The sequence below is a fragment of the Lepisosteus platostomus genome, chromosome 6 (genome assembly GCF_059453375.1).
Source record: "Lepisosteus platostomus isolate fLepPlt1 chromosome 6, fLepPlt1.hap1, whole genome shotgun sequence".
Taxonomy (NCBI): Eukaryota; Metazoa; Chordata; class Actinopteri; order Semionotiformes; family Lepisosteidae; genus Lepisosteus; species Lepisosteus platostomus.
The window spans coordinates 4,562,301-4,580,665 of NC_142616.1; the positions used below are offsets into that span (position 1 = coordinate 4,562,301).

The 18,365-nt window shown below is 47.1% G+C and overlaps 2 protein-coding genes across 3 annotated transcripts in view; one reads left to right on the forward strand and one right to left on the reverse strand.

Moving 5' to 3' along the window:
- The window catches only part of LOC148659677 (fructose-bisphosphate aldolase A-like), a 91,336-nt gene that overhangs the window by 2,828 nt on the left and 70,143 nt on the right, over positions 1-18,365 (forward strand). The window contains exons 4-6 of the mRNA XM_088638124.1: positions 62-208; positions 759-933; positions 1,025-1,224. Coding sequence (XP_088494250.1) covers positions 62-208; positions 759-933; positions 1,025-1,224 — 522 coding nt within the window. The remainder of the gene's footprint in view (positions 1-61; positions 209-758; positions 934-1,024; positions 1,225-18,365) is intronic.
- The window catches only part of LOC148659678 (uncharacterized), a 74,898-nt gene continuing 62,387 nt past the window's right edge, over positions 5,855-18,365 (reverse strand). The window contains exons 2-9 of one of the 2 annotated variants that reach the window (XM_088637415.1): positions 15,346-15,508; positions 14,786-15,057; positions 14,133-14,287; positions 11,937-12,906; positions 9,605-9,773; positions 8,515-8,771; positions 7,714-7,811; positions 5,855-7,609 (exon numbers count right to left, since the gene is read on the reverse strand). In XM_088637415.1, coding sequence (XP_088493541.1) covers positions 7,301-7,609; positions 7,714-7,811; positions 8,515-8,771; positions 9,605-9,773; positions 11,937-12,906; positions 14,133-14,287; positions 14,786-15,057; positions 15,346-15,508 — 2,393 coding nt within the window. In that variant the 3' untranslated portion in view covers positions 5,855-7,300. The remainder of the gene's footprint in view (positions 7,610-7,713; positions 7,812-8,514; positions 8,772-9,604; positions 9,774-11,936; positions 12,907-14,132; positions 14,288-14,785; positions 15,058-15,345; positions 15,509-18,365) is intronic. The other variant, XM_088637416.1, reaches the window with a different exon arrangement.

An 18,365-nucleotide genomic window follows, 5' to 3' on the forward strand; every position in this document is an offset into this window, starting at 1 on the left:
ACTAGTTCAGGTTTTTGATTTGGAAGCAGTGCGTGCGTGTGTGTGCGTCCCAGTCTGTGAGCTCTGGGCCTGCTCCTCTGTGCACCCACCTGCGAGCGCTGCCCCAGCCCGTGTTAACGCTGTGCCGTCGTGTCTGTGCTGCGTGGAGCCCGAGATCCTGCCTGACAGAGACCACGACCTCAAGCGCTGCCAGTACATCACTGAGAAGGTGAGAGAGTCAATAAAAGGGTGGGGTGGGAGAGGGGGCGTTGGTGCGTTATTGTGCTACCCCTAGAAGTGGTCTTACAGTGAGCTGCAGTTTTCCTGCTCTGCCTGAGCACCATGGGGGTGCTGTTTCTCACTGGAATAATTCCACTGAGATGCAGGTCCCCTGCTGTGCCTGAGCAACATGGGGGCGCTGTTTCACACTGGAATAATTCCTTTGTGCTGCGGTTCCCCTGCTGTGCCTGAGCACCATGGGGGTGCTGTTTCTTACTGGAATAATTCCACTGAGCTGCAGTTCCCCTGTTGTGCCTGAGCACCATGGGGGCACTGTTTCTCACTGGAATAATTCCACTTACCTGCAGGTCCCCTGCTGTGACTGAGCACCATGGGGGCGCTGTTTCTCACTGGAATAACTCCTTTGAGCTGCAGTTCCCCTGCTGTGCCTGAGCACCATGGGGGCGCTGTTTCTCATTGTAATAATTCCACTGCTGTATCTGTTCCTCGGTGAGTTTGTCCGCTTGCTGTTGTGACAAACGTGGCTTCTGTGCCTCCAGGTGCTCGCCGCGGTGTACAAGGCCCTATCCGATCACCACGTGTACCTGGAGGGCACACTCCTGAAGCCCAACATGGTGACCCCCGGTCATGCCTGCACCCAGAAATACACGCCCCAGGAGATTGCCATGGCAACGGTCACCGCCCTGCGCCGCACCGTGCCCCCCGCTGTGCCAGGTCAGGGGTCGCGGGAGTGTGAGGGGGGTTACATTTCGAGGGTGTGGGGTCCGGCGGTTGTGTGATGCCCCTCTCTCTCTCTCTGTCCCAGGGGTGACGTTCCTGTCCGGTGGGCAGAGTGAGGAGGAGGCCTCCATCAACCTCAACGCCATCAACAAGTGCCCCCTGCACAAGCCCTGGGCCCTGACCTTCTCGTACGGCCGCGCGCTGCAGGCCTCCGCGCTGAAGGCCTGGGCAGGCAAGAAGGAGAACGCCAAGGCCTCCCAGGAGGAGTACATCAAGAGAGCAACGGTACTGACCCACTGTCTCACTGACTGACACACTGTCACACTGACCACTGACCCACTGTCTCACTGACTGACACACTGACCCACTGTCTCACTGACTGACCCACTGACACGCTGACTGACTCACTGACTGACCCAGTGACGCAGTGACTGACCCACTGTCACACTGACCCACTATCTCACTGACTGACCCACTATCTCACTGACTGACCCACTGACCCACTGACCCACTGACACACTGACCACTGACTGACACATTGACCCACTGACTCACTGACCCACTGACACACTGACAGACTAACTGACGTTCTGACACACTGACTGACCCAGTGACGCAGTGACTGACCCACTGACACACTGACACAATGACATGGAGGAGAGCACCAAGCCCTCACAGGTACTGACACACCGACTGCCCCACTGAAACCTGCCACAGAGAAACAGATCAGGACCGCTTCCTGCTTTTTAAGGAAATAAGTGCCCTGGACAGTCGATCAGTGAGTGTTTCCCTGGGGACCAGCAGTGAAGCCGGGTGGAGGGGCAGTCTGCTGCTCGGACACTCTGTACTGAGCCGGTGCTGATATCTGTCTCTCCCTCTCTCTCAGACTAACAGCCAGGCTGCGGTCGGGAAGTATGTTCAGAGACAGGTAGAGCAGAAAGAAAAGACAGCATTTTGGCTGCAGAGTCTCTTCAGGCATGAAGCAAGACGAGGAGAGCAGGAGAGTCCTGTGCCGCTGGCCTGAGACTGTTGGAGGGAGGAGGGGATCAGGCCAGCTGTTCCTCCTGTCCAGTCCAGTCCAGAGGACCAGGGACAGCCTCTCTTCACCTCCTGACTCAGACCTATTACTCCTGCTGCCCAAAGGAACAACCTCCCCTCCTGTGCCTGCTGGTCAGTCTCTGCTGGAGGGAGCAGGTGGTCAGTCCAGTCCAGAGACCAGGGACAGCCTCTCTTCACCTCCTGACTCAGAGCTGTTACTCCTGCTGCCCATAGAGACACCCTCCCCTCCTCCTGTGCCTGTTGGTCAGTCTCTGCTGGAGGGAGCAGGTGGTCAGTCCAGCCGGCTGTCCAGATGGTTCTGTCTCTTGATCTCAAGCAGCTGAACTTGAACAGGCTAAACTCTGGCTCATAACTAAGGTTGCTGCTGGAAGAGGTGTTAGTGGGGCCAGCAGGGGGCACTCACCCTGTGGCTCATGTGGGTCCTAATGCCCCAGTGTAGTGACGGGGACACTATATTGTAAACAGACGCCGTCCTTCGGATGTGACGTAAAACTGAGGTCCTGAGTCTCTGTGGTCATTAAAAATCCCAGGGTTTTCTCGAAAAGAGTACGGGTGTAACCCCGGCGTCCTGGCCAAATTTCCCATTGGGCTTTATCAATCATGGCCTCCTAACAATCCCCCTCTATGAATTGGCTTCATTACTCTACTCTCCTCCCCACTGATTGCTGATGTGTTGTGAGCGTTCTGGCGCACTATGGCTGCCGTCGCATCATCCAGGTGGGGCTGCACATTGGTGGTGGTGGAGGGGATCCCCATTACCTGTAAAGAGCTTTGAGTGGACTGTCCAGAAAAGCACTATATAAGTGTAAGTTATTATTATTATTATTATTATTATTATTATTATTATTATTATTATTATTATTATTATAACTGAGCTCCTTAGTTGGTTTCCAGTAGTGTGAGTGGTCATGACAGGCAGCCCTGAGCTTGAAAGCTGATACCCCAGTACTGGACACCACAGGAACACTGGCCAGGACGCCGGGGTAACACCCCTACTCTTTTCGAGAAACACCCTGGGATTCTTAATGACCACAGAGAATCAGGATCTCGGTTTTATGTCTGATCCAAAGGATGGAGCCTTTTTCCAGTATAGTGTCCCAGTCACTATACTGGGGCATTAGGACCCAGGACCCACATAGATCGTAGGGTGAGCGCCCCCCGCTGGCCCACTAACTTACTTCTTCCAGCAGCATCCTTAGCTTTTCCCTGGACCAGACTCACACCTGCTGAGCTTCAGTGGGCTGCCAGCTGTGAGTTGCAGGGTGATATGACTGGCTAATATATAAGACATGACCACATTCCACAGACACCACCAGACACTTCTGAAGAGCTCTGGCCTGGCCATCCCAGAGACCTGCTCCATCACACACTGAGACTCTGGACTGACCAACACCAACTTCTGAAGAGCTCTGGACTGACCATCACAGAGACCTGCTCCATCACACACTGAGACTCTGGACTGACCCACACCAACTTCTGAAGAGCTCTGGACTGGCCATCCCAGAGACCTGCTCCATCACACACTGAGACTCTGGACTGACCAACACCAACTTCTGAAGAGCTCTGGACTAACCATCCCAGAGACCTGGTCCATCACACATTGAGATAAAGACTTTACAGATCAAGACCCATGACTTTTTTTCAAAGTTCCAAAGCAATACTATTATACATTTGGTTCAATGCTCCAGACAATACTGAATTTGCAATATCAATAGGGGAATTACTGCATGAGTTACTTAACAATATTAAAATTGGAGAGGATGAGTAATATACAGTACACATTCTTTAACTCACTAGTTAGTTAAAGACTAGTTATTATTAATAACTAGCCCTTTGGACCATAATATTCCAGTGGAAAAACGACCGCAGTCTAAGAGTGGTCTAAGTGGTCTAAGTGCTAATGACATTGTGCCAGTATCATGCTAACAAAGTGGCAGGCCTGTGCTTCAGTGTGTCACTGCGCTCCACAGACACTCTTCTGAAGAAATAAGCAAATAAGATGTTGGTGCTACAATCATTTAAAAATGAAAGAAATGTCATTCGTAATTAAAGATGTTTTCTTGCTTAGTTTAACACCCAGCCACATGTGTAATTAAAGGACATTCATTTCCAATGGCTTTTACAGGCTGTGAAATGCACAGTACACAAAAGACTCACCATCTCAACATCTGGAAAATAAAATCTGAACAAAAATGACATGTCTGACAGAGCTCCCTTGCGAAGCTGAAATGCAGCATGCACGGCGCGTCCGAGCAGCTTTTACATTTCAGGAGAAACTTACAGTACTTCTTACACTTACTGTAAATCTGCAGCCAAGACAAAAACGAGTCATTTCCTAACATGCAGACCATTAACTCGTGCATTCTTGCTTTTCCGGTTAATTTGTTGACGAGCTGTACTGTATAAAAATGGATGTTTTAATGCAAAAGTGCCGGCGAGCTCCGACTCATAAGGAGCTTCAGATGTTTTGTAGATTTCAGCTCTTTACTGTAAGTGTAGCCGCGTTGTGCTGATCTGCTGTGTGTTTTGCTGTATGACGCCCTGTCAGACTCCAGGTCTTTTCCTCCCAGCTGAAGGCGCGGAGAACCACAAGGATTTCTTGCGTCCCCACGGCTGAGCTTTTTCTCAGCCCGCTGCTGCAGTTTTAATACTTGATATAACGAGCGCAGCGTGTACACCTCATTGTTTTATCTGGGAACCGATCCAGGAGGAAACGAGAAGAAAGCATCAGACGAGGTGTGGAAAAGACTGGCCGGGAGTCTGAGGAAGAAGAGAGGAGGGAAAGAGGCGCACGAGGTGTGGAAAAGACTGGCCAGGAGTCTGAGGAAGAAGAGAGGAGGGAAAGAGGCGCACCCCTGATTCCCCCCTGGGAGTGTGCTCGTCACTCGTTACACCGGACAGAAAGCAGGCGCGCAAACACGCCGAAACTGCATGTGAGGGAATTTCATTTCTGCACGAGTTTGACTCGGACAGGTCAGTTCGTCTCGCCTCAATTCCCTCGAGCAAAACTTGCAGAGGAATTTCGTCTTTGTAGCCATCATTGTGGATTATTTTCGTGAGCGCTTCGTCCTTGGTGACTAAACTGAAAAACAGGTCATTGATGGACGTTTTCATCACCGTTTCCGTCAACTGCATTAACCCCGATTCCCACGTACAGCAGCTGACAGGGAGGCGAGCGCTGAGCCGAATTCCTGGTTCTGTGAGGCCCTCTAGTGGTCACCAGCAGGATTGCGGCTTGCTGTGCCACAGCCAGCAATGGGAACATCCAGGTGGGGCTGCACACTGGTGGTGGTGGAGGGGATCCCCATGACCTGTAAAGCCTTTTGAGTGGAGTGTCCACAAAAGTGCTATATACAGTAAGTGTAAGCAATTATTATTATTACATCAGTGCCTAAGGGACTGATTTTCTCTATGACTCTACAATGAAGGCTCTCAGTGGAACAGGAGGAACAGAAGACAGGGGTCCCCCAGGACCAGTGCTGGGAGCCCCTGTTCCAGATCCTCTCAATGTGTCTGGAGCTGCTCTGCTCTTTGCTGGGGACTCAGAGACGGGGGGACCCCTTGATCACATGTGAGGGGAAGGAGTTCCAGTCAGTTCAGCCCCATGAGGAAACAAACAGGAGACTCCCCCACAGCCCCCACAAGACCAGGGGGTTCTAGATCACATGGCTCCCTGTGTGTGCTTTGTCTTTTACAGCTGTGACACAGAAGGGGAACATTTCAAGAGATGATCTTCCCAGGCAGCTTGGAGGTGGGGTGGGGTTTGAGGTTTGGGGTCCCCCGTGTGCCCCACTGCTGTGTCCCATGAGCTGTGTCCCAGAAGCAAGAACAGAGGCTGGTGGAGAGAGAACAGATGTCTGATGCAACAAGGTAGATTTTTATTAAGTGCTGTTTAGTTACTTTTGTTTTACTGAGGACAGTGAAACAGAGAACAGCCCAGAGCAGCACAGCAGGAGCCTTCATCATCGGGACAGAGACAGGATCCCCATGAGAGAGAACAGACCAGAGCTGAGTCCACTGGGACACAGCAGGCTGGGGGAGACAGGACATGTGGTACAAAGAGGTAACGTTTATCTTGAAGTGAATCATGGGTAATGCTTTAGTTATTCAGTTCTCTGCAAAAAAGCATTAGATCTGTGTTGTGTGTAGAGCTGTGATAAAAGGAATGTCTCAGTGTGAGCGTTGCATTGCCAAATACAAGATGCATTAAATAACAGGAGCAAGAGCTAGGAGCTTAGTGCAATGAGAATGTACCTTTTTCAAATATTATTTTATTTTGTTTGGTAAGTCCAAGTGAACAGTGTCCGCGTGCTCTGGAGAGTGATTTCAAAAACGATCACGATGATGAGGGCATAGAGTGAAGGGTGGACTGAAAAAAAAGAGTTTTGTTTTTTTATGCTCGAAAATTAAAAACAATACATTCATAAGTCTTTAGAGGAAATTCATCATAAAAAAACATGTTTAGACAACTGACACTATCTAAATTGTGCTGCAAAGTCACAGAGGGGTTCAAATCCAGAAAAAGGAACAGAATATGTACAGAATTACTTCTTCGCTGCTCAGGAGCTTGTGGACGAGCAATTGATTGATTGACCTGGTGATAGTAATTTACGCGCATAATGTTATTTGTGTACAGTTGTGTCACACACTGGGAATTGTTTTAAGTGTTAAAAATCGGTAAGTATGGAATGAAAAATCAATGAGCCTGTCGAAATTGCGCTGGTCTGCATGGCAGTAGGTTTGCAGCCTGTGTACACATTCCCACAGAAGATGAATCCATGACTTGATCAAAAATGATTGATTAAAAAAATCTATACAGAAATCCCTAAGAGAAAATGGATAACCAAAAAACAAAGCATTTTCAGACAGCGGACACAGTCCCAGCAGGATTCAAGGCTGATAAAGACAAGAAGACTTTCAGAATAATTTCACTACTGGTGAGAAACCTGGACTGATTGATTGATTGATTGATTGGGTGGTTGACCAACTTGATCATGGTGTGAGCATAGTTCTCTCACACATTAGGATTTTTTTTACCAGTGCTAGGAAAATAAGCTAAACTTAAAAATCTGACAGGATGAAATGGATATCTGAAAAACAAAGCCTTCTGGGGCAGCTTGTCTGAATCGTGCTGGTATCAAAGTCAGTAATTTTTATAGCCTGTGTATGTGTTCACACAAGAGACAATATCATGAAAGGTATGAAAAGAAGACAGAATATCAGCCTTGAAGTCCAGCCTGCAGCAGGGAGAGAGACACGTCCATGTTCCAGGCTCTAGAGGTGTCCAGTGAGTGGACAGGACTCAGGGTGTGGAGGTCCAGGCTGTCAGCAGTAGGGACAGGACAGCCAGCAGCAGGACAGTGTGTCCCAGGGAGGGGGCACTGCTGGGGGTGGGGGTGGTGGTGACCACAGTGTTGGGGTTGATGAGGGGCAGAGTGGGGCCCACGTTGCTCTGCAGGAAACTCTGGTATCTGGACACCTTGGGGAACACCCCCTGCTGCAGGGCTCGGGCCACACGCCCATTTCGTTGGACAGTGTTGTCCACTGCAACAAAGCTGGCCTGAATCCAGAGAGAGTCCTGTTTACACACCAGGGGATTCCCTGAGTCTCCCTGGACAGAGAGAAACACAAAGATAGAAGGGTTAATACATTGTTGCCTGAATATTGTGTTTTAAAGAAGAAGCAGGAGATTTCAGTGTCTGGAGGTCTGGGTACCTGCTGTAGGTCCAGCGATCCGGTACAGAGGTTGTCAGCTGAAGAGACGTTCACACACGCGGTGATCGCTGTGGACACTTGCTGGAGAGTGTTCTCATCTGACAGTATGGGGACACATGGGAGATCTTAGCTTTCAAGAGAAAGTGGGAAAATCTGACCTCTCCCACTTCCTGACTCATCTACCTGGCACTGAGTGTGGAGAAATGTTGGTCTTGTCACCCCGCCTCCAGGATAGAGGTTTAAGAAAGGATAGTGTTTTGATATTTGATATTACCAGTTCTCAAAGAACAGCAATTTTATCTTCACCCACTCAACACTCAACACTCAACAAGCAGCAATTTCAAAGAGATTCTGAACATTTTTCCCTAGAGTTCAGCCTGTGAGACTGTGTTGCATATAAAGGACTCAAAAAGCTGTAGTGTGATCTAGTCCTCCTCCTGTCCCCTTGATATGCAACAGTATTTTATTTAATGCAGTTCCTGATATTAAATTAGGAAGCTATTACTGTTTTTTACCATTAACGTTAAAATCAACTGCTTAAATCCATGGAAACACCACTGTACATAAAGGAACAAATGAAATTGTGCAAACAAGTGGAGCACATGGATAGAGAATGCAATAGCGCTGTCCACACTGGGGACCTGGGGGATCCCACCCCCAATATTGGTGCCCCTGCATACAGATGTACAGCTGGGCCAGTTTGTGTGCAGTACCTTGATCAACGACAACAGCACTGCCCACACGGTAAAGCTTGTGTCCCTCTCTCTGATCCTGGAATATGATCCAAAATTCTGGTCTCACCTGTCCCAGCTGCGTTGCCCCAGCCAGTGACCCAACACTGAGTTCCAGTGGGGAATGAGACTCTCTCCCCAGCCAGGCAGATGGGCTGGATGTAGTCAGTGAAGGAGACCTTGGTGTCCAGTTTCAGGAGGGCAATGTTGGTGCCACCAAGCTGGCTGGTTTGGACACTCTGGACCCCCAGGGATCTCTCGGAGGGGTTTGAGCCATTCTGCTTCAGTCTTCCCAGGATCACTGTCCACTCCTGGACAGTCACCGGACTGGAGGGACATAGAGGAGGGAGTACAGATACATTGGACAGCACAACGTATCAACACTGAAGAGAAACTCGCAGGGACACTGACCTCATTGTCTCTCAGTCTAAAGCCCCCTTGCACTGTCTGTATCTGGAGTCCTGTTGGAACATGTATTTCCACAGCACTGCTGTCACAGTGCCAAAATTAAATGCATCATTCTGAGTCTCAGTTGCATCCATTCCTGTGTTGGTGTGTGAATTACTGTTGTATTAACTCAGAGTGTTTGTGACATGAATCGTTATGTGGTGAGTCATCATTTTTGGCTTTCTAAAGGGTCTTAGTGTCTGACCTTATTCCTTTATTTCTGGCTGTGGTCATTCTCCTGTCTTGGTTTCATGATGTCATTGTGTCTAGTCCCGTGTGTCCCAGTGTCTGAACATGAGAACGATTCTACGACTACCTCGGTATTTATTTAACTGTTTTAATAGCTGTTTTATATGGTCACATCAGAATTGTTTCAACACCATTAGTGGAGTCTTGTTATTTTTCACCTGGGAGTGAGAGACAGGTGGGGTTGGTCTGTACGTGGATAAGAGGGACAGGTAAGGTTGGTCTGTACCTGGGTGAGAGGGACAGGTGGGGCTGGTCTTTACCTGGGTGAGAGGGACAGGTGGGGTTGCTGTGTACTTGGGTGAGAGGGACAGGTGGGGTTGGTCTGTACCTGGGTGAGAGGGACAGGTGGGGTTGGTCTGTACCTGGGTGAGAGGGACAGGTGGGGTTGCTCTGTACTTGGGTGAGAGGGACAGGTGGGGTTAGTCTGTACCTGGGTGAGAGGGACAGGTAGGGTTAGTCTGTACCTGGATAAGCACTGTGCAGTTGTCATCACCCAGTCACCGGTCACAAGGGTCCCTCCACACACATGTCTCCCATTTCTCTGCAGGCTGGCCATCCATGGCCAGGACCCCTCTGCAGCTGACTGACCCACGAGAAGGGATGTATTAAGTTTGGGCTTCCCACAGACTTGTACTGAAAAACGCAGTGAAACAGCAGAATCACCCTAGAGGACTGGACAGATTTCTCACATCCAGCCCTCCAATATCACCACATGACTTTTTATACTCTCATTAGATCCTATGCAGAGGTCATAGGAAGATCATATTCAAAATAATGACAAATAACATACAGTGAAAGAGTGGTGTGAATGAGGACCATACATGTTGCAGGAGTGTGCTTTGTTTGAAGTGGCATTTCCAGACATGCAATGTTTCAATGGAACACTGATGGGTAAGGAAGTGAAGGAGAAGTAATGCAGGTGATGGGACACAAGTCAGGAGGTGGAGGCAGTAAAACCATTGGAATCATGTCCAAACAGACTTAACTCTGTGTTTGCCAGTGGAAGACACTGCAATCACCTGCCAAAATTAGCCTGCGGTGAACTGCACTGATATGGAAGCAGAAATCACTTGCTGGTGTTTGCTAGACTTGAATCGATGGTTGAGAACAGATTCCAAGGGAAACCCCCAAAAGATGAATACTAACACAACCATTGAAAATGCGCTTCAAAACCCGTTGACATGGTAAATTAGGGTGTGCTATACTGCCTTTAGATTCAGAATTACTAATCAAACTGCCCAAAGAATCTTCACTGGGCAAAAAAATGTCAATAGGTGGCACTTGTGTTGCGTTGGATGTTAGTGAATTTGTTGCTTCATTTAATCTACACTTAATATGGGAGTCATGTAACTAAAGAAAAAATTCAGTAGATGAAAATAAAAATAAACAAAGGATAACACCTTTCCCAGTATCGTTAACAATATTAATTTTTTGAATATACCTATATTTATAGAGCTTGGAGAGGGTCGACACCCCACCTGTTGGACACCAACACAGTGGGGGTTAAGCGGGCAGCAGGGGGAAGGAGAGTAGCACAAACAGAAGAGTGATAGGGGGTACAGTTGTTCCAGTGTTCCAGGGAGGCTTGACAATATTTCAGGGGAAATGGAATAAAAGAGCAGACAGCATGGCAAGTATAGAATGAAAGAAACATCGATCTCTACTGTCCTTCACCCTGACATCTGCCTAACGATACCATTGTGCATCAAGGTGCATAAAATAACCTTACTGACCCACACAGATTGTTGACTGACCTCTATGTGAAATAACAGTGATTTCAGAATTAATACACCTATCTTTGTAAGATCCCCATAGTCAGGTACCGAATCTAAAAATAAAAATTCAGACAGGTGCTTTCAGGACAACTGAGAGATGAAGAAAACACAAATAAGGAGAAACATTTGAACAAAACCTTGAAACCACAGACTATCACCTTCAGCACTCTGAAGATAATAATTAAGATGTGGACTGTGTCATAAGCACTCAGCATAAATCAGACTGTTCTTTCTAAATGAGCTGTTGGGTAAGGAGGAAACTGTTTAGGGATGTGACAGTAAGGTTAAAGATTGCTTTAAGAGAACTACAGAGGTCAATGACTGAGATGTGAATAAATGTCCGTGTGTCAACAATATACAGTAAGTTCTGGACATTCATGAGGGTTCAGTGTCATGATCCGTGGCAAATAGCCTAATTCATATAAACCAAGTCCACAGCTATACAGTTGCATAACGTATACATTATATGATACAGCATGTATGGTTAAAACACATAATATAAGAAAGGGTTACCTATGATTAAAATACTAATGCATTGGTTAATTAAAATAGCATTGATCAGATAAAATAAACAAAAGTAATCAAAACCTTATAGCAATTGGTTAATATAAACAACATCCAGCCTGCAGTTTCTATCACTGTGTCAGTGATTGTGATGATGTTAACAAAACCATCAGTGAGCCTGTAAAGCTGTCTCCAGCCTATCATTCCTCACACTGCCAACACAGATTCAGGAGTGTCTGTTACAATATCAAAACAAGACCACGCTGAGTTATGGACACTAGGCAATATTTGGGCAGACCAGAAGGAGAGGCTCCATTACGAGCTAGATATGTCTCATGGTCCGGGACCGTTGTGCCTCTAATTAGAAAGTTTCTGTAATTACTGCAATTGATGCCAAAGGTGCTTTCACATCAACTCTCAGATGACATAAAGCTCTGAATTATTTGCAGTTCACCATTTTATCATGAACACTAGACACAACTGTGTTATTCACAGATATGTGCGGATATTAACTCACTGGGGAGTGCATCAGAAGTGGTTACTGTAGATGTATGAATAGTAGAGGAAACAGTGGACTCTGGTGCTGTAGTATCAGAGGGACTAGTAGTCACTGGTGCTGTAGTAGGAGAGGAGGCAGTGGACACTGGTGTTGTAGTAGTAGAGGTGGCAGTGGACACTGGTGCTGTAGTAGTAGAGGAGGCAGTGGACACTGGTGCTGTAGTAGTAGAGGAGGCAGTGGACACCGGTGCTGTAGTAGTAGAGGAGGCAGTGGACACTGGTGTTGTAGTAGTAGAGGAGGCAGTGGTCACTGGTGCTGTAGTAGTAGAGGGAGTGGTGGACACTGGTGCTGTAGTAGTAGAGGAGGCAGTGGACACTGGTGCTGTAGTAGTAGAGGAGGCAGTGGACACTGGTGCTGTAGTAGTAGAGGGAGTAGTGGACACTGGTGCTGTAGTAGTAGAGGAGGCAGTGGACACTGGTGCTGTAGTAGGACAGGAGGCAGTGGACACTGGTGCTGTAGTAGTAGAGGAGGCAGTGGACACTGGTGCTGTAGTAGTAGAGGGAGTAGTGGACACTGGTCCTGTAGTAGTAGAGGAGGCAGTGGACACTGGTGCTGTAGTAGTAGAGGAGGCAGTGGTCTCTGGTGCTGTAGTAGGAGAGGAGGCAGTGGACACTGGTGCTGTAGTAGTAGAGGAGGCAGTGGACACTGGTGCTGTAGTAGTAGAGGGAGTAGTGGACACTGGTCCTGTAGTAGTAGAGGAGGCAGTTGGGTCGTTACATATGGAATTGTTGTTAAATTGCACAAATTCTGCAGTGTTTGAACCAACTTGTGCTTTAATCCAGGAATTGTAATTGGATACTCCAGCATAAGACACTAAGTATTTGGGACAGTAGTTTCTAAAATTTACAACTCCAGCCTGAATCCAGTAAGATCCCTGTTTACACACCACTGGACTCCCTGTGATTCCAGGGGAAGCATAATTTGCATTCTGTAAAGAGAAATAGAATAGGGTTAATACAGACACACTGACTGGACACTCCAGTACATTAACACTGCACTGAGAGAGAGAGGGGTTAATACAGACACACTGACTGGACACTCCAGTACATTAACACTGCACTGAGAGAGAGAGGGGTTAATACACACACACTGACTGGACACTCCAGTACATTAACACTGCACTGAGAGAGAGAGGGGTTAATACAGACACACTGACTGGACACTCCAGTACATTAACACTGCACTGAGAGAGAGAGGGGTTAATACACACACACTGACTGGACACTCCAGTACATTAACACTGCACTGAGAGAGAGGGGGGTTCATACACACACACTGACTGGACACTCCAGTACATTAACACTGCACTGAGAGAGAGAGGGGTTAATACAGACACACTGACTGGACACTCCAGTACATTAACACTGCACTGAGAGAGAGAGGGGTTAATACAGACACACTGACTGGACACTCCAGCACATTAACACTACACTGAGAGAGAGAGGGGTTCATACACACACACTGACTGGACACTCCAGTACATTAACACTGCACTGAGAGAGAGAGGGGTTAATACAGACACACTGACTGGACACTCCAGTACATTAACACTGCACTGAGAGAGAGAGGGGTTAATACAGACACACTGACTGGACACTCCAGTACATTAACACTGCACTGAGAGAGAGAGGGGTTAATACACACACACTGACTGGACACTCCAGTACATTAACACTGCACTGAGAGAGAGAGGGGGGCTAATACTAATAAAGAGGTTTAAATAGTGTTTTAATGCTGTGTTGTCAGAATCAGGATATCAGTTCCCATTTACTTGTGAGCAAAGAGGGAGAAAAGGCTTAGTGAGGTTTCTTCCCAGCCTGTTACAAATTTTACAAATGTATATGATAGTGGCAGAATTTCTGTAGGGGGTGGAATTTTCATACCTGTTAGTGTTGATATTGTGCGATATTTCATATCATTTATTGGAAGAAAGATTGTTTTACTTTGAAAGTTTGGGTCTGGTTATCAAGCTGTACTGTAGAATATAGATGTGTTGTGAAATGCACACTAATCCCACAATAGTTGTTCTTTATCATTTGCTGGTGTAGCGTTTTGGTGTCAATATCTCATTATTATGTTTTATTTTCATCAGTTCCCCCTAAATAACAGCAATAACAATAAGATGTGTAGAGAAGAAAGATCTACTTCAGATACCGTGCATGATTTGTCCTTTGGAGTCTCTCCAGTGCAGATCATTGTTTCTGTTACCAATTTAAAATTATAGATCGCATTGGTCTGATTCATACAGTCTGTGTTCTCAATGATGGGCAGCTGGACCTGCTGTAGGGTCTGGTTCCCTGGCAGGGATGCTGTTGAAAGAAACAGATTCTCAGTGTCCTTCCCTCAGTCAGTGACAGACTCTCCCAGCAGCTCTACAGTGTGGAGATCCTGAGGTCTCACTCCTCTTGGTTCAGAGCCCCATCTCTGCCTCTCCTCAGGGTCTCAGACACTCAGCAGGATGACCATGGGCTCATGGGCTCACAGGTGTGTGACACAGGGACAGGTGGAGACCTGCAGTAGAGCCCTGAAGGACCCAGTGGTACAGCTGTGGAGTGAGAGTGTGCTGCAGCAGTGAGCTGTGTGGGAGCTGATGGAAAGTGACCAGTGGACAGACGACAAGAGTGACTTGTGTCACCTCTGACCCCCTGTCTGCTGGCAGAGATCAGTGTCCACAGGAGGCAGAGTCAGAGACAGGGGCTGCTGAAGGGGATTGAACTGAGGTTCATCTCTGGGTTTGAGAGACAGGAGTTAATGAATAAAAGTGTTATATCCACATGGGCACGGATACAAAAATTAGATTAACCTACTTCCATCAGTCATGTTGCCCCAGCCCGTGAGCCAGCAGCTGGTGCATCTGTGGAAGGAGCTGTTGGTGTCGGCCAGACAGATGGGCTGGATGTAGTCAGTGAAGTTCACAGGGTTTCTCAGCTTCAGCAGGGCGATGTTATTAGGAGTGATATCAAAAGTGAAGGGGTAAAAAATGATCGTCTGGACCCCTCTGGTCACTTCATGAGGATTCATGCCCAGCTGTGTCTGTCTGCCCAGGTACACTGTCCACAGACTGGCATTGGTACTGCTCCTGGAGAGAGAGAGAGAGAGAGAGAGAGTTACAGAACCTCAGATCCCCAGCACTGCAGGTGCTTTGCTTGTTGTTTGCAGTGATACAGCATCTGTAATTGTCTGACTTCAGAGTTGGCATTTTTACACTGACTCTTCTTCAGTGTCACAACATGTGAAGACTGACAATATCTCAGCCTCTATTCATGAAACTGAACAACAGAACCCAAGAGGAATGGAAAGCAGTTCCATTTGTTACATTGTCAGTATCTATTGGATAATACAGAGGAGATGTCTTCTGCTCCCCTACCAGATAAGGCAAGCTGCAGAGGTCAGCACCCAGTCGCTGTTGATCAGTGAGCCTCCACACGAGTATTGACCATTCACGTGCAGGCTGGCCTGCCAGGGCCAGGACCCCTCCTGGGCAGAGTCTCCCTGCAGGACACTGGGACTCAGGGGCGCCTGGCCGCAGGCTGGAGAGATACACCCAAGAGAGAGAGAGAGACAGGTAGTGAGAGCGAGCTGTCAATCTCCCATATACAAAATCTCTAAAACAAAGGTTTTTTATTTCACAGAAACATCTGTTAAAACAAATTCAGCTGCACACTCAACACTATCAAAAAATAGAAAATGTATTTAAAACAGATGTATGTGTTATAGCCTACAGGTCTTCAGCAATCATAGTGATGCACACAATTCTGAAATTGAGCAATGAGTCCCCTGGCTTTGAGCCAAACTGTCCCCCTCTCAGGGAGACCTCGTTCCCCACAGAGAGGGGGCTCCCTCTTCCCCAGTGCATGCTCCCCTAGAGACTACCTTCCTTATTTAGCTCAGCCAGTTAATGCTCAGTGGTGCATGCTCCTATGTTGGTGTGACAAACGCCACTGTTACTCCACTCTTCCTCTGGGTGCATTACCTGAACAACATCCACTGGGCGCACCCTGCCTAAACTCACATGTGGGTGTGTAACAGGGTTAATAACGTCTAGTTTAACAGATTTAAGGAGGAACTGAAACATTATTTTTATATTTCAGGGTTGGAAAGTATCAGCATTGATAAGTAAATTTTGAACCACAACAAAAATAAACTGTACACAGTAACCTCTAAAACCTCCAATTTACATCACAAAATAGAAAAAAGTTCCAGGTCTGCGCAGCGCCATGTTCTGAGATTCAGAACGAGGCAACAAAACATCCGGTGACCTGTTGCGACTCTATGAGACTGTAAACAAGCAGGCTTGTGAATACATCTCTTAATCCAATAGAAATATTGCTTTTGATATCCAGACAATTTTGGTGACATACTACTTACTTGTTAACTCTGCATGGGACTTTTCTGCAGCAAAATGTCTGCGGCACAGCCTGTACTTACTCACTCGTCCATCTCAATACATTAGTCAGAGACTAGTGAGCAGGAAGGGCCTCTTCACATCACAGTACACCAATCAGTACAGGTACTAGTGAGCAGGAAGGGCTACGTCACATTGCAAAAACAAGCAGACTTGTGAGTCCACCTCTCTTAATCCAGTAGACACACTGCTCTGAACTTTGAGGCGGTTCTGCCTACAAATACTGCTTACTTATTAACTCTGCACGCAGATCGCCTTGGAACATCGTCACGGTGAAATATCTGCTGCACAGCCTGTACTTACTCACTCGTCCATCACAGTACATCTATCATGACAGAGACTAGTGAGCAGGAAGGGCTACCTCACATCACAGTACAGCAGTCAGTACAGGGACTAGTGAGCAAGAAGGGCCTCTTCACATCACACTACATCAGTCAGTACAGGGACTAGTGAGCAGGAAGGGTCTCTTCACATCACAGTACATCAGTCAGTACAGGGACTAGTGAGCAGGAAGGGCCACTTCACATCATAGTACAGCAGTCAGTACAGGGACTAGTGAGCAGGAAGGGCCACTTCACATCGCAATTCACACAAACTCTCGCCTGTGGTGAGACCACGGGTTTGCACCAACATGACAACTTACAGTACTTTCACCAGGTTCACGATTCTGTGCTTCATCTGAAATTTGTGAAATTGCCGGACGGCCTCAATGGGATTTATTCTGTGACAAAGATGTAATGACCAGTCTGTAACGAAGTGAACCGGGTAGATGTCAGAATTCCTAGGAGAGCAGTAGAAAGCCAGGGGTACTTATCCGAGAACTCAAATCCAAAGCCGCAGTCTAAGAAGACGAATTGGTCACAAAGCCGGGAGATCAGGAAGAACAAGGTAAGACGCGCTGGGCTGACACGAGAGAGGGAAAGCTCTGCTCATAGATTCGATGCCAAGCAAGCTGGGGCAGGTAAGCAGTCCTTAAATAGTGTGGGATAGGATAGTCAGCTCAGGTGGTGCTGTTATTGGTCATTAGGAGCCGGTTGGCGGTGATTAACGGACGCTGGGTCTCCTTGGGACAGGTGGAACCGTGACACAGTCTGAGAAATTGGGACTGCAGGTGCCCTTTCAAACTTGTGTTTGAATTTGTATCCTCCTCTAACTTTTGATACAGTGGTGATCATGATTGCATTCTACCGTTTATCACCTCATATTGCACGTCATGCATGTGTGTTTTAGCAGTGATATGGTTTGGTGCACAGTATGAATGAAACAAGTTCGGTCTTCACATTTTCACAATGAAAAAAATATGCAGCTGTGTACAGATGCAGCCATTCAAAGTGCGCGGCACAGACACGTACCGGAGGTAATTGGCTATAACCTCGCGCATCGTGACGCGCGTTGACGCAAAATACCGCGGTACGTGATTGGTTGACCGACAGGGGCACTCGTGGTCCGTTGATCGGTCGTAGAAAGATTTAAATGTCTTTACTGTGCCCGTTTTAGTATTGAATATTTATATGGAATTTTACCACTGAAGGGAAATCTTAGTAGCTGAGCATAAAAAGAATAGGAGCATACTGTAACGCGTGTGAACTTAAACGATATTAAGTTTGGAACATAAACATACAGTATATGGCTGGTCTCTGTACTTTAAATAAAAAATACACACCAGTATTCCATTTCTCCCTAAACATTTTAAGCATCAAAGTCTTTAACTAACAAGATACCGGAGTCAACAAGCATACTTTTAGAATTTGATTAAAAGGGAATATAATATGGAATCACGTATCTAAAGAAATTAATAACGATATAATTATATTCATGTACTGCAACACAAGAATAGTACACGCTGTACATTGTCTGTTGATAATGTCTCTATAGGGCTTTTTCAGCACTCCACATGTGACCTTGCCAGTGGTGCTGTGGGTTAGGTTCCTGACTCCCATGTCACATGGTGAGTGTTTGAATCCAGCTGAAGACATGACTTT